A 22,133-nucleotide genomic window follows, 5' to 3' on the forward strand; every position below is an offset into this window, starting at 1 on the left:
AGGTTGCTGTGGCTCTTCGGGGTTGTGCTTGCACCCCAGGTGCCCGGACAGCACCACATCCCACTGGGCATGAGGGCTACCTGCTCCCTGGGCCCCCAGGCTGCTCTGGGTGCCCAAACGAGGGTCCTGCAAGAGCCCCATCCCGCTGGGACCCCCCCGGCCGGTTGCTCGGCCAGCGCTCTCGGAAGGGCCTTTTCCTGTAAGCGCGGCCTTGGGCAGAGCGTGCGGAGCCGGAGGGCTGCTGAGCGCCTCAGGAAGGAACTGGGTCCGGCCCGGAGTCCGACTGTCTCCAACCACACGTACTTTCTCTATGACTGGACTGACAGGAATCCAGAGTGAGTCACAAATTCCCCAAGACCCTCAGGGGACAAAGCAAAGCCACTGGCAAAAAGGACATCCCCATCCCCACCCCCTCACCCCGGTTTCTGGTCGAGGTCCTTGTGCTCGTGCCAGGCTCCTGGCAGCGGCTGAGGATGCCGCGGGGCGCTGCCAGCAGGATTGGCCCCTTCCCCTTCCCGTTGCTGGCCTTGGCCCCCTCCAGCCGATAAGGGCTTGTGTGTGGATGCGGGAGCGGCGATAGTGCAAGTGCTTGTGAGCCCCCCCCCCCCCCCCCCCCCCACCTCATCCCCTTCCGTGCCGGGCGTGCCAAGCGTCGCTCCCGGTGGGACGCGGCGAGCCGGCACTGCGGGGTCCCAGCTCGCTGTGTCCCTCTGACACCGGCGTGTCCCCCGCTGCGTGTCCCCACCAGCCAGGCCTGTCCCCACGCCGGGGAGCGGCAGCGCACGTGGAGGAGCCAAGGTGGAGCGGGGGGCAAAGTCCAACCGGGGCACCTCAGGCTCACGTGGGCGCAGGAAGCCAAGCGGAGTGCTGGGGGGGCTGTCCCGCACGCCCACCCTGCCCGGCACCCAGGTCCCACCGCCGAGCGGTGGAAAGAGCCCAGACCCCGGGTGGGTTGTCCCTGGATGCCCCACGGAGCAGCAGGGGATCTGCTGAGCTTCACCCATCGCGCAGCGCTGCCATCCCTCGTTGGGGTGCAGGGTGAGCACCCCCGGCGATGCCCAACCCCGCGGCAGGGCTGTGGAGATGTGTCCCCCCAAACCCACCCGGGACAGCCACCCAGCCGCTCACGCGGAGGCTTTCTGGGTGCTGCCGTGTCCTGGCTCCCCCTTCAAAAGCAGCCCCGGGGTCACACGCGAGCCAAACGTGCACAGTGCCAGGGGTGGCCGAGGCTCCCCCGGGATCACCCCCCCACATGCCAGGCACTTGATGGGGCTGTGGGGGTGAACTGGAGTCACCCTGAGACCCCCCCCCCGTCCCAGCAGCCCAGTGCAGCTGGGGCAGGGAGGTGCTGGTCCCTGCATTGCTCCGGGACGAGCCGGGAGCAGGTTTGTTGGCAAGATGCAGCCAGGAAAGGCAGGGACTGACCCGCGGTGAGCCCTGGCTTCCTCCCCAGCCAGCGCCGGGGCAGGGCGGCACAGAATGGGGCCACCCCCCATTTGCAGGCTAGGGGACACGTGGGGTGCCAGCGCACGGAGCTGGGGTGTTGGCTTTGCCATCCCTTGAGGGGTCTTGCTGGGGAAGGGGGCTCGCACCCTCGCCTCTCCTGGGGTGGCCCTGGGGCCAGCGCAGCATCATCCCCCGTTTGGGGACACACCGTGACACTTCTAAAGAGGCACACGGGGTACAGCCCCTCCCGGGGCAGCGACCCTCCCCATCAGCCCTGGGCTCCAAACACAGGGCACGGGCCCCTCTGCAGCGGCATCAGGCCTGCAGCCCCCGGGGCACGTGGCAACACAGAATTGGGGAGGGTGATCAAGCCAGAGCCGGGACCCCGCTCCCATTTCGGGGGGCCGCTGCAGCTCGAGGGGTGCCCAGGGTGGGGGCACGGAGGCGGCCGGATGGCTGGGGCCACTGGCCGGATGGCTGGGGCCACTGGCCGGATGGCTGGGGCCACTGGCCGCGGCGCTCGGCGGCAGGGCTGGAGTGCCACCTCTCGGGAGAGCCGGGAGAGAGACAGCAGGCAGGCAGGCAGCCTCTACTCCAAATTTTAATGAAACAAATAAGTTAATAAGTTAATCAAGTGAGGTAACTACCGCTGGCTGGGGAGGTCTGCGGGGACCAGCCAGCCCCGGGGAGGGTCCTACGAGTTCGTTCCTGCGTGCGGCTGCGGGCAAAGCTGTCGCATGCACCCTCGTCCCACCGCGGCCAGGCACCCACGCACCAACCCACCGCCTGCCCACCCATGGCACCCAGCTGTCCCCTCGTGTCCCTGCTGCCCCATGGCCCAGCTGGGGGGGGGGACGGGCACCCCTCGGGGCGAGGGGAGGGGGGCCAGGGTGGTGCAGGAGCAGGGTGGGGGGGCTGCAAGCGGCTCTGGCACGGCCCGCGCTGGCCACATGCACTAACAAGGCAAGAAAAACGAGGAGGGTCGGGGGTCCCCGCTGCTGGGAGCAGAGGCACAGGGGGGCTTGGGAAGCAGGGGGGGTGCAAATCCCACAGTCCAAAGCCCAGAAAGGGGCTGCACCAGCAGCGGGGGGATCGGTGGGTCCCCCCCCAGCCCAGGTTAAATCCTGGCACCGCGACCACATGGGTGGTGGTTGCCAAGCCCCGCCGGGCACCGGGACCCCCGGGACCCCCAGCTACGCAGGAGCAGGTGCCAGCCCCAGCTCGGCAAACTTTGGCACTACCACGATCGCTTCCAGCCTGGCTCAGCCCAGCGCTGCGGGACTGGAAACCGGCCCCGGGGCTGGGGTCAGGGCAGCAAAGGGGAGCGGGGCAGCGCGGGAGCTGCCGTGGCTGTGCCGCGAGTGGCATGGCCAACACCGCTCCGTCCCCCCCCCGGGGAAGTCATCCCCCATGCCCAGCCCGTGCTCGTGGAGGGGATGGGGACATGGGGAGGGACAAACTGAGCACCGCAGGACCCGGCAGGGAAGGAATCCTCCAAGCAAGAGCAGGGTCTGAGACATGAGAGGGAGGGATGCTCCTTGGGGATCACTGTCCCCATCGCCTGTGCCTGCAGCCCTCCCTCCTCCAGCGCTCCTGCCCAGCCCCATGGCCCCAGGGCCACCCTTGGGCAGAGGTTTATCACCCAGCCCTGAACCCCCCGGGCACTCAGGCGGGCCCCCCTGGCAGCAGGATCCAGCCCTGTGTGCTCACAGGGGGGATTTGCTTATTGCCTACGTCCCCACGGGTTGCACTTCCCGGGGGTGTTGCATATTAAGACATTATTGCATAAATATACATATATATATATCTTCTATATATATATTGCCCTGGGAGCATGCACGGGCAGGCAGAAGGCTCTGCTGTGCTTCTAGAGGTGGAGCCGCAGCTGCAGCGCTGCAGCCCTGCGTGCAGGAAAAAAAACCCAGGCAGAGAGGGTGAGGGGGGACAGACCCCTGCTCCCTGGCCCGGGGCGGGGGGGGGTGGTGCCCCCACTGCTGCCCTGACTTGAAACGATGCAAATAAAACCACACTGGGTCGTGCCCCAACGTCCCTTGCTCAGCACCGGCAGCGAAGGGCGATGGAGCCTTGCATAGCTGGCTCGGCTCCGGGGGAGCCGGCAGGACCCCGCTGGGGAGCTGGATGTGTCCTGGGGGGTACGAGTCAAACCCCAGGGGATGGGGCCCACCTGGAGCATCCCTGCCATGGCTGGGGAGCACTCAAGGCCCCGGGAGCTGGGGGGTGGTCTCACCCCACCACGAAGGAGCGTCCCAGGAGCGTGGTCTGGCCGTGCCGCGTGGCCACGGGCTCCCACCCCCTCCCCAAAGCGGGGGCAGCCGTGCCCCCACGAAGGAAGACTTGGTTCAAGTAACCCAGCGAGGGACGTGGCTAGAGGGGGGCCAGGTGATGCCGCGCTGCTCCCGCATCCCGGCACCTCACCCCACCGGCTGCGCGCGGGCAGGATCTGTCCCGCTGCCTCCCTGCTCAGTCCATGTTGGCGCTGGCCGACCTGGAGATATTCAGGGTCTGGGCAGAGACCGAGATGTCCTCGTGGTCCACGGGGCTGTGGTAGTCGGAGGTGATGTCAGGCTCGCAGGGGGGCACCCGCACGGCGGCCAGGCTGAAGGAGTTCAAGGAGCCTTTGCGGAGGCACTGGGAGTAGAGGCCGAGCAGCAGGTCCAGCTTCTGCTCGATGGACTGCACCTGCGAGGGTGGGCAGGGCTGAGCGTGTCCCTCCCGGCGGGGAGGGGACCTGGGGGTCCCTGCTCCCCCAGCCCGAAAGGGAGGGCAACATTCTCCCTGGGGGCCGTCCCCCTCCTGACCTGCCTCTCCACTTTGACCACGCGCCCCATCATGCTGAGCTCGTCCACCAGCTCCGTCTCCAGCGCCGGCTTCTCCCCCTTCTCCCGCATCTTCTTGTCCACAGCCAGGGCCCCTCTGCCCACGATCTGGTCCACGCTGGCAGGGAGGGAAGGGGACACAGCCCATCATCCCCAGGGGACCACGGGACACCACAAGGGATGGGGACGGGGCACTGGAAACGCGTCCCACCCATCGCGATGGGCCAGCACCCCTTCCAGATGGCATGGCTAGCAGCAGGAGACCCAGGGGAGCCCAGAGTGTTGTGTCCCCCCCCCCCCAGCCACCTTCAGGGCAGCTCACCGCATCTGCAGGCTCTTGATCCTGCCCAGCATGTCCAGGTGACCGGCTGAGTACTGCTCGATGACATCCTTGACATCGTAGGGACGCAAGGTCTCCTTGAACTTCCTCTTGGCCACCAGGAATTTCAGGATCCTGCAGGAACACCCGGGGCTGGCTGCGGGGGTACTGGGGAGGTACCCGGGGGCTCTGTGCCGAGGGGGTGAAGGGCGGGGAGTGCGTGCAAAGCACGGAGGTCCTGGTCATTGTCCCCATGGGGGGCTGAGCCAGGAGCTGTCCCTGCTCCCTGCCTGGCTCAGCCACCACCATGAGCTGGGCTGGGGCTCTCTGGACACGTCCCTTTGTCCCCAAGGGCTGAGAGCTGTGGAGGAGCTGGGGATGGCAGCAGGTACGCTGGGGGGACGTGGGAAGGGGCGGTCTCACCTGACAGCCCGGATGAGGGTCTTCACTGCTGGCATGATGTCCTCAAAGGTCAGGTCGCAGTGGGAGCTCTTCTCCTCGCTGCTGTCCTCCGGCGGGCAGTCAGCTGTGGGTGCCGTGCGTGGGTGGGTGGCAGTGACCAAGGGCTGTCCCCCCTGTGCCCCCAAAATGCCTGCAGCCTCCCAGCATGACCCCCACCCCCCAACCGGACCCAGACCCCACCAGTCCCCAGGGCTTACACTCAACCGGGGTCCGTGGTTTGAGCCTCAGGGATGTGCGGAAGCGGGTCCGGTCGTTGAAGCTCCAGCTCTTCTGCACCTTGGTGGGGCTGGAGGCCTCGGGGATGTCCTCGGTGCTGGGGGAGCGGTGCAGGGGGGGCCCCAGGTGCTGTCGGCCCCGGCTGCCCGGCCGCTGCGAGCCGCTCAGCCGGATGCGGTCCTTGATGCCCATCTTGTTGCTGAGCGAGAGAGTGGGCAGAGTCAGAGGCGAGCGGGCGCCGGCGCGGGGACAGGGACAGGGACGGGGACAGGAGCAGATCCCTGCTGTGGGTACACACGGTGTGTGGGGGGGTGTGTGAGGATGGGGGGTGGCTGTGCCGAGCTCACGGGGAGCCCCCAGCACGCCACGGGCACGAGCTCGTGTGCGAGCCAGGCCAGGAGCAGGCGTGCCCATGGAGGAGCAGATCTGGGGTTACTCCTTTAAACACCTTTCCACCACCACCCCCCTCAAGAGCAGAGAAAGGAGACAGACGGACAGACAGAGCAGGGAGAGGGAGGACACACAGCAGAGCAGCGAGCAGCCCTGCTCTTGCCAAATCCCCACTGGCACTGGGAATCCTGGGGCACCCAGCCAGGCCCCTTCATCCTCCTCCTCCTCCTCCAGGCTCTGCTCTGGTGGGGGAGCAGAGCAGCCCCCCCCCGCCCTAACATGAGCTCTGCTCCTGGAACCAGCTGCTCCGCCGGGTTGGGGAGAGGCGGAGGGGGGGAAACAGCAGGCATCGTTTATGTAGGACCTACACAAACCCACCGCCTGGTGCTGCCTTTTGTGTGACGTGGGACCCCAAGCGCGCCTCGGGACGTGCAAGGAGGATGAGAGGATGTGAGCGGGGGAAGCCGAGGACACGGAGCCAACCCCCCAGCCGGTGCACGACAGGCTCTGCGAATCCCGGCGTTTGGGGAGGCTCCTGGGCCAGGAGTCACAGGGCAAAGCAGGGGCACAGGCAGGGGCACAGGCAGGGGCACAGGCAGGGGCACAGGCAGGGCACTGGGCTCCCAGCATCTCCCCATGCAGGTTGTGCTGGTGACCGGCTCCCCGGCAGGCAGGGCCACCCCAAGCCCCTGCAGCGCGGTGCTGCCGGGCGTCCCGGGGTCCCAGGCTGCAGGACAGACGTGGGACGGGGTTTCATCCAAGTGCCTCCGTTTGCTGGTGTTGGACTTGGCGAGCCCAGCACGGCCAACGGACCGGGCTCCCCCACGCTGCACGGAGGCGGGGAAACTGAGGCAGGGCTAGCTGTGGGGTTAAGCGAGAGAGTGGGGACAGCCGGCTGAGCTCAGGCCATGCGCAGACCCCTCTGCCCTGCGCAACAACCACCCTTCAGCCTCTCCCTCCTCTGCCTCACGCCCCCCTCGCCCCCCCCCCCCCAGCCCCCTCCACCCTGCAGCCAGCAGGCAGCCCGGCCCGGAGCACCATGCAGCCCCGGTGCTCCCCGCAGCCGGGACGCAGTACCTCCGTCTCCATGTGCCCCACGTCCGCAAGAGCCTCCTCTTACCACTAAAGATCGGGCTGGAGGGTCAGGGCAGAGACACAGGAGAAAACAAGAGTTAGCCCGTGGCCGGGAGGGAAAGGAGCATCCCAGGCCACCGTGTCCCCGACCCCCCCCCCCCCCCCTCCTTGGGGCTTGCCCGCACCCCAGTGCATGGGCGCAGGGTCCCTGCGTGCCGGCAGCGAGCATCTCCCGCTGCACCGGACCCAGCCACGGAACCCCCCTCTGCTGTAGGAGGCAAAAAGCACGAGTCAAGTTGTTTGTGTAGGTCCTGCATAAACACTAACGCCTGCCCCCGCAGAGGAAAAGTCCGGTTTCTCAGCGGCGGAGCTCTGCCAAAAAGCGATTTGGAGGCGGCACGCGGTGCCGGGCTGCTGAGCGGCGGTGACCCTGCGGACACCGGTGGGCTCTGTGGACCCCCGGCCCCTGCCCGCTCGCTGCGGCCGCTGCCGGGGGCGAACGTTACCTGAGGCGTAAGCACTTGTGGGGCCGCACGTCCTCCTCCTTCCAGCTTGGGGGGGGGTGAATGGGGGGGGGCAGAGAAGGTTTGGGGGTGGGTTGGAGGGATGGAGAGGAGGAGGGTGAGCAGGAGAGGGGAGGAGAGAGAGAAGATGAGATGTTATGAGAGGTGATGCTCGCAGAAGAGATGGGGGCAGGCTCGGGCCCCCCCGGGGGGGTTGCAGACCCTCCTGTTTCGCTGGGAAGCCGAGCCCAGGCTGGTGCTGCCGCAGGGAGGAGCCCCCGAACCCATACTCACCTCAGGGCTGGCGGGGAGGGAGCAGGTCCCCCTCGGCCCCCGCAGCAGGGCAGCTGCAGCCCCGCGGCTTGGCACATCCCCGTGCCACGCCAGACCCCCCCGCAGCCAGCATCACAGGGGAAACTGAGGCACGGTGCGCTGAAGGAACGACGCTGCCCCTCCCCACCTAACCCTGACGCTGGGCCAGGGCCCCACGCCGTGCCGATGTCTGGGGTGGCAGGCCAGCAGCCGTGGCGGCACGCCGGGGCCTCCGGGATGCTCTTCGGCCAGAGGGGACCGGGCACACGGCGCAGAGTGGCTGCCACCAGCAGCACGGCAGCCCCAAACCCTCTTGCCTCTTCTCGTCAGCACTGGGGCAGGCTGGCATCGCTGCTCCCCACTGCTGTGGGCACTGGAAGCCCGTTTGGGACTGGAGGGACTGGTTTTTGCTCCTTGCCTGGCCCTGCAGCAGGGCCACGCAGCTCCAGCCCCGCCGGGCTTGCAGCGCTGCCTTTGCAGGGCCCTTTTCAGCCACGCTCGGCTACCCCGCGTGCGAGGTCCTGGTGCTGTGGCCACATCAGAAAGGGCAGCGAGGTGGAGCTGAACGTTGCAAGAGGCTTCACGACGGTACGACAGCCCCGAGTCCATCCGCGGGGACCAAACGTGCCCCCTCCGGAGCTGCGAGCCGGGAGCGGTGCCGGCAGCCAGCGGCAGAGCAGGATGGGTGCCCCAGCACAGCGCTGGGTGGGGAGGGGGGCCGAGGGCTGCTCCTCCGGGGTCCAGGTCTGGCGGTGACGGGCACTGCGGTGGCATCGCAGGCGGACACAGACGAGCAGAGGAGAGAGGGCAGAGAGGAGGGAGAAGGCAGGGCTGGGGGGGGCTGCACCCTCCTACCTTTCCCCCGAGCAAGCGGCAGGGCTGATGCTTTTCTGGCCAGGGGTGAAGGAGTGATAAGGCGGTGGGGCTCCGTCAGGCAATTTTTTCACCTCTGAATTCCTAAATCCTCCGTTGCGGACTCGGTGCAAATGCTCAAACATTAGGACCAGCTCTCTGAGGTTGGGGTTAAATAAAAACATGGAGAAATTAAACTTTCTAAAGCAAATGAGATGAGCAAACCAAGGACGAGCAGAGCTGGGTCCTCTTCTGTGCAAACCAAAGCAAAACCAGAAACAAAAAACAGCACTTGCTTTCAAAAGACAGTTTCTTAACAGCTCCGACCAGTGCTGCTAGCACCTGGGGGTGATGGTGCTGGGAACGGGTCCCACAGAGGCTGGACCCGTGCTGAGAGGGATGGGTGAAGCAGGGGACAGGCAGGACAGCCACCCTTGCCAGGGAGTGGGGACAGGGGGGACCTGCCACCATCCGATCTGGGGGTCTGGGCACTGCCAGAGCAGCCAGGAGAGGAAAGCTCAGACCTGACAGCGACCGAGGCTGGCCTTATCTCAACTCCCTGCTGCCAGAGAAACGGCTCCAGGCACAGCAGGAGGGGCTGGCAAAGACCCCCCCGTGATGCCCGTGCCGGGAGAGCCCAGCACCGTGCTCGGCGGCGATGCACGGGAAGCAGGATCCCCTCGGTTGGGGACCAGAGGGATGTGCTGCGGCGGCTGTTAAGAGCCCTGTCTTAGGAAAAATAAAAAGAGTGAAACAGAATAATGAATTTGTCACTGCAAAGGAACACAGGCAGGACGCGCAGGCAGGGGCAGGCAGGAGGGCAGGGCTGCGGCACACTGCGCCGGGGCGAGGATCGGACCCCACGGCAAACCCTGGCACGCTCGGTGCGACGGGGACACACGGGGCCTTTGGAAAAGATCTTTGATCCACCCGTGGAGGGGAGAACGCCGCGGGGACAGGGCATGGGGCTCCCCGAGGGACCCCCCCTGCCCCAGGTCCATCTGCTCTGCTGCTGCTCCATCGCCCCAGCCGCGAGGTCCCGGCGGCTGGTGGCACCATCCTCTTCCCCACGGCGGTGCTGGAGGAAGGCTATGGATGGGGCGAGAGGGGACGGGGTGGGATGGGTGCTGGGCGCTGCGGGGACGGTGAGGATGGAGGAGGGCGTCGGACATTTTGGCAGATGCTGTGCTGGGGGCTCCGGCGTCCCGAGGCTGAGCAAGACGTCCGTGCTGCTCAGCCCCACCGAGCCCTCGGTGGCTCCGCGTGGTCCCTCGTGGTGGGGGCTGCCCAGGTTGCTTGGCGAAACCCACCCCCCCACCACCCCCGGGGACCCCCGCAGCCCTCACCCACACCTCGCCTACCTGAAGGAGGGCAGGAGGCTGTCGTAGTAACACCACGTGGCTGTCAGGTACGGCCGGCTGTCGTCCGTCGAGTACAGGCGCCAGGCAGCCTGTGTGGGGGCGAGAGCCCACGGGCATCGGGATCAGCCCCTGAGGGGTCAGGAGGTGAGACCCCAGCTCCCCCCCACCTCCAACACCAGCCCCCTCCATCCCGCTTGGCCACCACGGGCAGAATCTGGCCCGAAGGAGCCGGGTGCTGGCTGCGGGGTCAGGCGCTTGGGTGCTGCCTGCAGCAGGCAGGGACGGGCAGAGCAGCCGGGGGTGGGGGGTGACATCAGAGCATCCCCGGGGGAGGGGATGGGGCAGGACACGCCAGCCCTGCGCTACCTGGATCAGGTTCGCCGCCGGAGTCCGCCTCTTCTCAAAGTGCTTCTGCCGATGCTGCTCCTGCACTTTGAGGGCGAAACCGGAGCCCAGGATCCCCTGGGGACGGGAGGGGATGGGATCCGTGGGTGCCGGGCACCGCCAGCCAGCAGAGACGGGGACTCTCCCACCCTAGAGGTGGATTTGGCCCATTTCTCCCCGATTTCCGTGGGGCAGGAGGCGCAGGGACCCTCTCCCTGGTCCTACTCACGGCAGGCAGAGCGAAGAAGGAGATGCCGAGCAGGGCGAAGCCGGCCGCCAGCATCCGTCCCAGCCACGTCTGCGGTGTCTTGTCCCCGTAGCCGATGGTGGTGAGGGTGACCTGCCCGGGGGCAGAGCAGGGGGAGGCCTGGAGGGAGCTCCCCCCGCCCCGCGGCCCTGTCCCACCCTCCTCGTCCCCTCCCGGGGCTGGGGGGCCGCGGTGGCCGAGCTTACCGTGCCCCACCACAGGGAGTCAGCGTAAGTGGTGAACTGGGCGTTTGCATCCTTCTCAGCCAAGTAGACAAGGAAGGAGGCGAAGATGAGCACCAGGAAGCCGATGTACCAGGCGGTGATGAGCTCCTGCCGGGGCAGGGGAGGGTGAGAAGGGGGCTCAGGGGGGGTTGCGTGGGTGCTGTGCTCCCTCCCCCCCGCCCCATTCTCACCTTGCTGTGGGCGTAGACGACGGAGCCCAGGAGCTTCCAGGTGCCGCCGCGGCGGTCCATGCGCACCATGCGCAGGATCTGCAGGAAGCGCATGCTGCGCAGCGCCGAGGTGGCGAAGATGTTGCCCTGCGTGCCGGCGGCGATGACGGCCACCGAGGCGATGAAGACGATGAAGTCTAAAAGGGGTGGCGAGGGTCTCAAACAGCGTGAGCGACCCTGCAAATCCCCCAAAACCCCCGTGCTCCCAAAAGCCGCCCCCCCCCCCCCCCTCCCCGGTACCTATAACGCAGAAGGGTTTCCTGGCAAAGCGGAACCGTCCCCTCCAGCCCCGGTAGCGGCAGCAGCAGCCGGCCGCCCAGATGCGGACGATGTACTCCAAGCCAAACACCACGATCATGACGAATTCCTGCCAGGGGGGGAGAAGGAAAAAGGAAAGAGGGTGAGGCGGGGAGGGCAGGGGCAGGATGGCGTGGCGGGGTTCAGCTTTGAAGGGGGCAAAATGAAATGCTGGTACTGAGGAGGGTGCAGGGGGGGAGTGTGTTGTCCCCCTTGACACAGCCCCGGCTGGAGCCATCCCCGGGGGACTCAGGGCAGCGAGACGGGAGCCGTGGCCGTCGAGCCTGTCTGAGCAGCCCGGCTCTCCTACCTGTGCCAAGCTCACACCGAGCTGGGTCCTTTTCCTCCGCCGTCAGCATTGTCCTCCTACCTCTCGCACAAACAAGCCCCCGTTCTGCTTACTCGCGGGAAAGTCACAAGGACCTTCCCAATTTAGTCTCCATCACTCGGAAGAACTTCAGCGTCAGCCGTTTCTGACAGTTTGGGGGAAAGTTGCCTTTTTTAGCCCCTCCTGCCCTGCCTTTTCCAGAGGTTTATGCCTCTCCACACCGCAGAGGGCCGGCTGCGGTGACGGGCCACCCCGAGCCGCGGGGACGCCCGCAGCAGCGAGGCCACCCTGCAGCTTCTCCCCAACATGCTGGAGACGTTTCCATCCTTAACACCAACGATCAAGGGTGACATCTGGGCTGGGGAAGGGGTCGGAGGGGCTTTGTCTCTGTCTCTTTAGGGTGTAATATGGGGAGGGAGAGTCCGAGCAGCAGCCCTGCTCCCCACTTACCAGGATGAAGAGGCACTGGTTGGCCAATTTCTGGTGCTCCTGGATGGTAGAGAAGACCGACAGCACCAGGCAGCTGAAGACGAGGAGGAATCTGGAAGGAGAATGCGTTGGTGCGGGTGTCGGGGTGGCCGGGGGGACCCCAGCCTGCAGTACTGGCCCCTGCTCCCAGCCTGACCCCCCCCCAGCCGAGACTCTGCGGACGTGGCTCTGCCACTGGGGACACAGTTTGCCCCTGGCTGGTAACCTGGAGCATTTGGGAGCCCACGAGCAGCCGCCCTCGGGTGCGGCGCGGCAGGGCTGTGCCCAAAGCCTGCCCGTAGCACTGGGATGCCCAGTGCAGGCAGCACCTCCCTAAGTCAGGTCACCCAGGCCCCGGGGGGACCCCTCTGTTCCCTGTGCACCCCTCCGGCACAGCTGGGCCGGGCTCTCTACCCACCCTGGGGCACGGCCCGGGGTCGCGTGGGACCCCCTGAGCCCCGTGCCCAGAGGGAACATCGCTCCCACAGGTCCCCTCTGTGATGGGGCCCCAGGCTGGTGGCACTGGACATCCCCGGGCTGCCCCACAGGCACCGAGCAGGTGATGAGGCTCAGTGCCAGGCTCCGCCGCAGCCCCCCAGCCTTTGCCCGGGCAAAACAACCACTAATTAAAGGCAGGGAGGGAGGTGTGGGGGGGTCCCACATTGCAGCAGGGTGCTGCTGCTGCAGAAAGGGGAGCAGAGCTTCTCCTGACTGTCCCCAGCATCACTGCCACCGTGGGGACCTGCTGGGGACACGGGGGCCACCTGGGAGCAGCTGGGCCAGGGGAAGATTTAACAGGGAGCTGCTCTGGGACTATTTGTCCACAAGAGCTGGGTTAAGACACGAGGGGCTTTGGCCCATTTAAAATAAGGAGGGGAAAAAAAAAAGAAATAGACTCTGAAGCTGAGGCAAATCAAACTCCAAAAATACATTTTTTCCCCTGATCCAGCAATTCTAAAAATGGAAAGTGGAGGGCTTGTGCCACCGGCCCACGTGATGGCGTGCAAAGGGCCACCGCTCCGCCAGAGCCGGCTCTGGAATGGCCCGGGGGACTCCGGGGACCCGCGGCCCCACGGGGACGCCCCGCCGGCAGCACCGGGGTGGCCAGGATGTGGCCAGCAGGGCAAGCGAGGTGGCCCTGTCTCCCTGTCCCCGGGCTGGTGGGCACCCATCTCACCCTCCCCATGGGGAGCAATGCCCATGGGACCCCTCAGTGGGGCTCCGGAGAGCGCGGGGGGGCTCGGCGTGGGGAGATGCTGCCCGACACCCACGCGGGAGCACTTTCCCGTCTCCACTCGTCGCTGACGTGGAGCTTTAGAGCTGAACCAGCTGCCTGGTTGGGTCACACGAGACCCGACCCGCACGCCAGTGGGGAGGCACCAGGCGACGTCGGGGAGAGGGGGACGATGCTCTGTGTCCTCTGTGGGGGTGCTGGGGCCAAGGGGACCCTGCACAGACACTGAGTGCTGGGGGTGGGGAGAGCTGAGGGCCCCCCCAAGGCTGAGCACAGCCTGGGGATGCACACACCCACCCACCGAACCCACAGTTTGTATAGGGCTGGGGGCTCTTGCCCCACTGTGGGGCAAGGGGGGGGTTAGCACCCAGCTCAAAACCCAGCCTAAAAGGGGACAGGCAGGTCCCCTGCCCCAAAACCACCGAGAGGGGAAACTGGAGATGGGATTGATGGCAGAGAAACCCCAAGAAATGAGAAAAGGAGCTGGATCCAGAGCATGGAGAAAGGAGAGCTGGAGCGACACACCACGTGCCAGCTACAGGAATGAAGGGGCTGGGGGTGTCGCGGCCTCAACACCTCCCTGCCCTCGCTGCGGAGGACGATGCTCCTCTCCCAGGCACTCCCCATCCGCAAGGCAGGAGGCTGGAGCCTGTTCCTTCTCCCTCTGAATTATTCATCGAGCCCCTTCCCTCCGGCACGGCAGTTCTGCCGTTAATTCCTCGGGCAGCCGACGGCACAGGCGGGCACAGCCGTACCCCTGTCCTGCTGGGCTGGGAGCCCCGAGCAGGTCACTGGCCACCGGGCCACAGGGGCAAAAGATCTGGCTGAGCGGCCCAGGGTAGAGCCTTTCTGCTTCGTGCCTCATCAGCAATAAAGATTATACACTCAGGATTTAGCAGGCAATTACATGGGCAGCGAAGCACAAAGCAGAAGAGAAGGCAGAAATCTCCCAGCCTGCAAAGATTTGTGCCTCTCGCCCTGGCCGGGGGGAGCGAGGAGCTGGGGGGGGCAGTCTCTGGTGCCTGGGCACACGCTGGCCCCGTGGGGACGGGCTGTGGGTGGCCCTGCCCCAGGGAAGGAGCTTCTGCACCGAGCAGGAGCCCCACTTGTCACCCATCCCCACAGCAGCTCTGGGAGCAACCGGGCCGGTTGGTAAAGCCGCTGCTACAGGAGCAGTGATGGAAACCTGCATCCCCCGGGGTGGGGACACCTCCTGCCCGGCCGCCCTGGCATCCCCCTGGATTTGGTGAAGGATACGGGCATGCGGGGGGCCCCGCGGGGCCGGCTGGGAAAGGAATTTTCTGGGAACAGATCACCTGCTAGGAATTAACTTGCAAAGCCTGGGCAAACACCCGGTCCCGGTGCTGGCAGCGCCTAAGCAGCTTAGGGAGAGGGTCAGATGCTTGAAGGCAGCTCGGGAGCCAGGAACCAGGCGTCTCCCCCAGCCCCCCCCCTCGGGGCAGAAGTGCTGCTCTCAGCAGCTCTGCCCCACACCGAGGGCTCGGCCGACCTCTCCATCACACACCGCGTGGTACCGGCGGTGCCAGGCTCCCCACCGCCACGCTCCCCCTCCCGAATTCACTGCTCTTCCCACCCACCAAGTGGGGCCAAAAAAAAAAAAAACAAAACAAAACAAACAAAACCCAACAAACGGAGTGTTGCCCTGGAAAACAGGGATGGGGCAGGGACGGTGGGGCAGGAGCCTCGCTGTCCACCCACTCCCCTGCGCCAGGATCCTGGGGGACAGAGGGAGCAGATGCTGTGGTTGCTGAGCCGGCTCATCAGCTCTCCCCAATAAAATTTCCATTGCCAGCCCCCACCAGCCAGCAGCCCCCTCCCCACAGGGCTCCCGCCGCTACTCGCACACCTCCCTGCCGGCACACGTCCCCGTGACGGAGGGGACATGCCACCAGCAGCCCGGGCACAGGGACAGGGCCCCTCCAGCTGCTCTCACCCCTGCAGGAGCAAAGCCTGCCTGCAGGAAAAGTCTTCCCCAAAATAATTAAAACCCGGTGGGGGGGCCGGGTTGGAGAAGGTGAATCTCCTCCCATTAATCTTCATTAGAGGGGACTTTGCCATATGCTCCTGCCCGCATCGGCAGTGTGGTGCTGGCAGAGGAACGGGTGAGCTGGGAAAGCTGCTGAGCTCAGGGGAAGCGGGGCCAGGTCAGCCCCAGCCAGCGAGGAGCAGCACTGGGCAAGCGGGCACCAGTCCCCAGTGGCCACCCCTGGGCAAGCGGGCTGCACCCCAGTATAGCCTGGGCAAAGCTGTGCCGCTGCACTGGGGTGCAGCCAGTGCCCATGGGACCGTGATGCTCAGAGCCTGTGCAGAGGGACAGTGTCCCCAGCAACCAGCCAGTGCCCTGGCTGGGAAGGCGGGGGGGTGACACTGGGCACCCCCTGTGCTCCAACGGGGCTGGCCTGGACCCCACTTTACTCTCCCCCAGAGAGGAAGCCCCGAGCCGGGGGCGCAGGCAGCATCGGGGAAGCGCACGCCCCGATAACTCATCAGTAACTCAGTGAAAGGAAAATACCACGCGCCGTAGGATAAACAGCTCAGGCAGGGGCCAAGCGAGCAAACAGCCTCTGCCGAGCAGCACGGCTCCCTTCCCCGGGCCAAGCCTGGCCCCAGCGTGGCACTGCCAGGTCCCCACGGTGCTGGGCAGCGGCTCTTTGGACCAAAACTGCCCGAGCCCAGCTCCGGCGGGGATGGGGACTGGGGTGGGGATGGTACTTTGCTCTCCAGGCTCCCCAACCCGCGAGGTTCAGCTCCCCGAGCACCGCCTGCAGCTGTATAAACAGCACGTCTTATAAATCCCCCGTCCCTCGCCCCAGCGGCCCTTTAGGAGAGGTGGAGCGGGCAGCCTGTCTGCTCCTGGGGATATAAATAACCGGGGTGTAGCGGGCCTGTTTGCGCCCGTAACCATGGCAGGGTCTGTCCCGTGCCGTGCTCCGGCCCGCGCTGCTGAGAAGAGAAGCAGAAAAGCACCAAGTGTTTCCCCACAGTCAGGGAAACGGGAGCTGGAGCCAGGAGCTGGTCAGCCCCGTCGTGCCACCGGCACCACAAACCCCAGCACAGGCTCAGAGCCCGGCCCTGACCTGGATTATCAGCGCTGGGAGAGGAAGGGTGCTGTTCCGAGAGCCCTCCTCGCCCCCAGACCCGGGGGTCCTGGGGAGGGGTAAGGCAGGACGGGGTGTTTCCAGTGCCCTGACACTGTCAAGAAGCAGGGTTGGGACGAAGAGCCACTCTGCAGGCTGCACACCTCCTCCTGCAGCCCGGTGGCACCCACAGCTGGGACCCGGCAGCACCCACAGCTGGGAGCCGGCAGCACCCACGGCAGCAGCTCCAGGTGACATCCCACGGCGCACAGGAGCCCAACACCTCTGTCCTTTGGTGAGCGGGAGGCAAAACCCGCGGACGGCATCGTTGCACCGCACGTGTCTACACCCCCGTGCCACCCACCGCCCCCCAGCACCCCGGCCCCACGCTCCCCACGGGGAGCGCGGTCACAAGGCTCCTGCGGACGGTGCCAAGACACTCACACGGAGCAGCCGAGATAGTTTTGCTCTTGAATCATCTGGCAAGAAGCTGGCTTAAGCGAGGGAAAAGAAAACCAGCGTGTTTTCGGTTACACCTCCTATGCCCGCTGGGCCTTACACCCCAGGAGCCGGGATCGGGGCCATCCCCACCCTTCAGCACCTGGGGACTCCACAGGGGACTTTGGGACACAAGGACACATCAACCCGAAGAAGTCGAGGCGGGATGAGACCCCCAAATACATTGCATGAAGGACAGAAGCACCCAAAGACAGAGGGGGGAGGTCTGGGTGCTCGCTCAGCCCCACTCCATCCCTCACCCCCAGGGATCGCTGCTTGAGGGACAAATAACCAAAGCTTCTCCAGGGTGACCGAGCACCCCCTCTGCACCCCCCCGGCAGCGGGGCTTCCCCTCATCCTCATCATCAGGGCCAGACAGCCTCAGGCACCCAGACCAGCACCTCCCGCTCTGGGCTGGGGGGTTCCGACAGACACAGCAAGAGGGGAAAAGGGTAAAAAAAAAAAAAACAACACCAAAAAAAACCAAACCAAAAATCAATGCACAGTTTCACATTGTGCCGAAGTTGCTTAATTTTATGCCCTGGTGACACTGCATCAGGCTGGGGAAACTGCTGTGCCGGCTTCTCTTCCTGCTCGCGTTTCTCCCAAACGCAGCTCCCGTTTCAAGCGCGGGCAAGGTGAGCGGGGCGGCCCCGGGAGCAGAGCAGAGCCCCCCGCTCGAAGGGCACAGCCTCCCCTTTTCCTTTGGCCGTGCGAGCGCAGCAGCCGGGTAGGAAGCCGCCACACCAGCCACTGTGGGAGACACTGGTGACAAGAAGTTAAAACCCCGGGACTTCAGAAAAGGTTTTTAACCAAGCAGGCGGTGGAGAGCCAGCACCGAGCAGGGGATGAAGCAAATTCTCTGCAAACCCTCCGGGGCTCCAGCTCATCAAATGGCCCCGGGGGGAGGGGGGTGGGTTGGTGGGGGCCTGGGCTGGAGCTGCTGTGGGCGCTGAAGACGGCGGCAATCCCCAGCGTGGTGGGGAAAGGGCTTTCCCATTTGCCAAGGGGTGATGGAGGGATGCGGCGAGATGGGGGGAGCACGGCAGAGCTGCGGTACCGTAACACCCATCCCACCCACCCACCCCAGCCTTCTCCCATAACAGGATCTGAGTGCAGGGAATCTCCGGGAGAGAGCGGCTGTCAGCAGCCTGGTCCCAGGCCAGGAGCTGGCCGGTGCACAGGGGGGGCACCCATCTCACCCCCACCAGTTTTTTTTTTTTCAATCCTGAGTCAGCCGGGATTTCCCTGAGGCGCCCGGCCAGCCCCGAGGCGAGGAGATCCCGCGCCTGGCATCGCTCACCCAGTGCCGAGCGGGCTCGGGGGCTGCCCCGGGGCTCTGCCAGGAGCTGCCACCCCTCTGGCCCCCCCTGACATAGATGGGGACCCAACACAGGGAAGGTGGGTGCCAGGGGACAGCCACCCTATGAGCTCTATGGTCTGGGCTCTTCCTTGCCCCAGGGTGACACTTCCACAATGAAAATAAAACTCAGCAGTACCCAGGTGAGGTGCTGCCGACAGCAGTGAGCTGGCCCGGCTCTGGGGATGGTGTTTCAGGCAGGGAGTTGCTGGTTGTTACTGGTGCTGCTGGCTCAGTCTTCCCTAATTTGCTTCAGGTCAAACTGTTCTTTATTAAAGCATTCCTCTAGGAAATGGGTAAGTGCTGAGCTGAGCTTCTGGTGCACCCAGCAGTTTCATAACCATCGATACGAGCTCCCAGACCCCGGGTTCCAGCGGGACAGCGGCTCTGGGAGCCACTGGCCGTATGCAGGGGCTGGCAGACCGGGAGGAAGAGCCTGAACTGGAAACCTTCCCAGTGCAGCTCCAGGCTGCTGGGGACCCCTTGAGGGGGCAGCCCCCGGGTCAGGCTGGGCTGGCAGCGGTGCCCAGGACATGCCCAACAACAGCCACGCACAACTAAAGCCACGGGCTGTGTATGAGAACAGCCTGCCCGTTTGCTGAAGAAGCGGAGGTGGGAAAAGGAAGGTTTCATTTGCCTTCGGGGTGTAAAGTCTTTTGGTTAACGCTCTGGTCACGCTCCCCGATTTGCTCTGTAAGCTCCGGGGCTAGTAGCTCTCATTTCAAGAGGGCAAGGAGCAGCTTTGCAAGCCCAGCGAGCCGGCCCTGTCGAAGCGCGTGGCTCCACGGCCCGGCCATGCTCAGCACGGGGTTTGAGGGGATGGGGCTGGCCAGCTGACGCCGCACACCTCAGCCCCGGCTTTACACCTGTGCTTGCACCACCTTTACCCCATCCCATTCCTGAGCAGCCTGGCAGCGGCCCCGAGCCCCCGCGGCAGAAGCCCGGCACAGCTCCGGGGGGGGGGGCTGCAGGGATGCGCGGCCACCAAAGCATCCTGCAAGGTGGAGCAGCACCAGCCCAGCCCGGAGCGGGTGCTGGGGACGGGAAGCTGTTTGGGATCTATTTGCTGACAGAAAGAGACTGAACTTATCCAAAAAACGGTATCGGCTCAGCCCTGCTATGTGCTCCCAGGCACTAAACCGCTCAGGGGAGGGAAGCGCTTCACTTCTCAGCGGGTATTTCCATTTTAGCAGTTTTCGGCCCTGTCTCGGAGCCAGGCTGCTCGCGGGGAGGCAGCGCACAGGCGTGACTCAGAGGATGGGTCCTGTGACCAGCGCTGCCCCAACCTTGGGTGACCTTGGGCCGTGGGCTTCATCTCCCCTGCACCTCAGTCCCCAGCAAAGTGGGGATAACACCTTCCTCCTCTTTTTTTTTTTTTTAAAAAAACCAAACCAAAACAAAACAAAACAGTCCTCAGCTGTTGAGGCACACAAATCATTCCCAAGAAGTTCAATAGTCACCACTGCAACAGCTTAGCAGCTCCCATCTGCTACAGGAGAGAAAAAAACAAAGGAAAAACAAAACCAACTTTGAGGAAGCCAGAAAGCAGCAACATTTACAGGAAAGTTTTCACAAAGCAGATCTCCACACCTTGTACCCACTGCAGCATCTTCCCACTGGCTTCGGGGGGGCCCTGGCAGGACTGACAGCGTTACCCCAGCCGTAAAACTCAGTGAGCAAGTGAACACAAACCCTCCCCATCCCACTAAAGGCTTAAGAAGTTTTGCTCCTGCTATTGACTGCTGCATGTCTTGCCCACGCAGAGCCAAGCCCGTCTCCCAAGAACTGGGGGCCGGGCAGAGGAGGGTGCCCGGGGTTTGGTGGGCTCTGCAAGGGGAGACGCTGGGGCCCACGTGGTTGTTTCTGGGGCAAAACACACGCAGGTCGGGAGGAGGAACTGGTGGAGGACGCTCGGGCACGCACATCGCAGCTGGGAGATGGGCAGGGGGATCTCTCTCCCAGAGCCCAGCGAGTGCCTACACAAAAAAGTCTCAGCCCCCTCCCCTAGCAGGAGGTTTCGGCTGCCATTGATATTAATTCCTTGCAGGAAAAGCTCTTTTTGCGGGCAGTATTTGCAGCGTAGGTAGTATTGCCGAAGCACACTGCGGAGGTGTCGGCAGGCGTTACAAATGGGCCCCAGGCTCCTCTCCCAGCTCCCCGGGGAGCTCAGGTGCCCTCTTATCCAGTGACAAATTCATCCTGCCACCTCAATGTGCTAACTTAGGCAAGACCCACTTTCCTGCCTTTTAACGAGCTCCAGCTCGCGCACCCTGCTAACGACTCAGCACCGCGGTACCGCTCCCGAAAGCGGAGGGAAAGGCGTTTTTTTTTGGCTCATGCTGTCAGAGGGGGTCTGTGCCCAGCGGGGATGTGGGGCACGGTGCACATTCCTGGCACACGCGTTCACCACGGGCACCCCAGCTCTGCAGCCTCGTTACAGCCCTCTGAGCAAACAACCCCAAGGGGCTGAATTTGTTATTCGGCGCTGAGCCGAGCCTGCGTGGCTTGGAGAAGCTTCTGCTTTGCAGAAGCCATCGGATGCCCAGGTCCAGCACCGCACTGAGCCTGGGCAGGGAGCAGACCTGCTGCTGGGAGCATCCCAGGCTCCGTCTCTGGAGAGGGATGTTTTGGTGCGGAGGCTCAGCACCAAAGCTCTTGGGGTCCAGCAGCCGGTGCTGGTTTGCGGGGATAAGGACACCCCGTTCCCCACCTTCCCCCCATCCCACCCGGGCACAGCTCCGGGGACGCTGCGCTGGCGTTTCTGCCATGGCCCATCACTGCTACAGGTACACGGTAGGACAGGGTCCCCCCACCCAGACCTGCCCTGTTCCCCCTTCAGGGGACTCCTGCTTTTGGGGCTCCCCAGGGGCTCTGAGACCCCAGCCAGGGCCCCCCTCCAGGCACATACAGCGAGGGGACAGCGGCAGAGCGGGACGCTGACCCCAGCTACGTGGGGGTGTCCCCAAGAAGGGGCTCACGGCCCCCGGGCCACCCCGCAGACCAAATCCCAGCCCCCGGGGACGCGCTCGCTCCCCTCGCACCGGAGCCACCGGCACGAAGCCACCGCTGGACTCAGCCCCCGCCGTTCACACGCATCCCCCGCCTTCCCCCCCCCCCCCCCCCCCCCCCCCCCCGCCGGACACCCCCCGCACGCTGTTCCCATCCCATCGAGACCGGGACCGGGACCGGGCACCGCCGGCGCGTCTTCCCCCCGCCCCGCTCAACACTCCCCGCGAAACTTCTCCGGTGGAGCCCGGGGAGCCGGTGCCCGGTGCCGGGGGTCTCTCGGAGCGACGGCTGCCCCCCGGTACACCGAGCGCCCTGCCTCCCCCGCGGGGACCGGCAGCTCCCCGTCCCACCGGGCCCAGCCACCCGGGGACCCCCTCCCACCCCCCCCCACCCCCCCCCCCGCGGGATGCCGCAAACCGGGGCAGCCTCCCCGGGATCCCCGGTACTCACATAAAGACGTGGTAGACGAAGGCCCACCCGCGGGGCCGTTCCAGCACGTTGTAGAGGCAGTTTTGCAGGCGGCGGCGGCAGCACCGGGGGGGCCCGGCGGGGCGGGGGGCGGCCCCGGGGCGCGATCCCGCCAGCAGCCCCCCAAGGCGGGGCGGGGGGGTCCCGCCGGCCGGCCCCGCGCCCTCGGTGCGCACCGCCGCCAGCTCCCCCCCCGCCGCCCCGGCCATGGCTCCCCGGCCCCGCTCAGGGCTCCGCCGCCCGCCTCATGGCCGCCCCCCCCCACCACCACCACCACTCCCCGGGCTCTGCCACCCCGGGACACCCCCCCGCCCACCCCGTTTTCTCCCCGGGTCCCGCTCCGCTGGACGGCAGCTCACACCGGTGCCGCTTCCCGGTGCCACCTGCCTTTAGCTGCCCGCCCGCCGGGCCCTCCCCCCGCCGCCGCCCCCCCCCCCCCCCCGCCGGGGCCGGCCCGCCCCGCCGTACCTGGCCCCCGCCCCCGGGGCTCCGCCGGGACGGGGCGGATGGGGAAGT

General features: G+C 65.7%; 1 protein-coding gene across 6 annotated transcripts; it reads right to left on the reverse strand.

Annotated features, from left to right (window-relative positions):
• Positions 1 to 2,029: 2,029 nt before the first annotated feature.
• On the reverse strand, positions 2,030 to 21,852 carry KCNQ4 (potassium voltage-gated channel subfamily Q member 4). Of its 6 annotated transcripts, XM_042793866.1 has the most exons (16): positions 21,600 to 21,852; positions 11,933 to 12,023; positions 11,098 to 11,224; positions 10,819 to 10,994; positions 10,610 to 10,735; positions 10,386 to 10,496; positions 10,139 to 10,234; positions 9,773 to 9,861; positions 8,415 to 8,570; positions 7,251 to 7,295; positions 6,748 to 6,804; positions 5,262 to 5,479; positions 5,026 to 5,128; positions 4,606 to 4,737; positions 4,266 to 4,401; positions 2,030 to 4,146 (listed from the first exon to the last, which is right to left on the reverse strand). In XM_042793866.1, exons 1-16 carry the CDS (start codon positions 21,824 to 21,826, stop codon positions 3,928 to 3,930), a joined length of 2,109 nt encoding a protein of 702 aa, XP_042649800.1. In that variant the 5' UTR covers positions 21,827 to 21,852; the 3' UTR covers positions 2,030 to 3,927. The 6 variants fall into 6 exon arrangements, with proteins under 6 accessions (XP_042649800.1, XP_042649804.1, XP_042649801.1 ...); XM_042793870.1 differs by lacking the exon at positions 8,415 to 8,570; XM_042793867.1 differs by lacking the exon at positions 6,748 to 6,804.
• Between the last annotated feature and the right edge of the window lie 281 nt (positions 21,853 to 22,133).

Source organism: Tyto alba, unplaced genomic scaffold (genome assembly GCF_018691265.1).
Source record: "Tyto alba isolate M040663 unplaced genomic scaffold, T.alba_DEE_v4.0 Super-Scaffold_20, whole genome shotgun sequence".
Classification (NCBI taxonomy): Eukaryota; Metazoa; Chordata; class Aves; order Strigiformes; family Tytonidae; genus Tyto; species Tyto alba.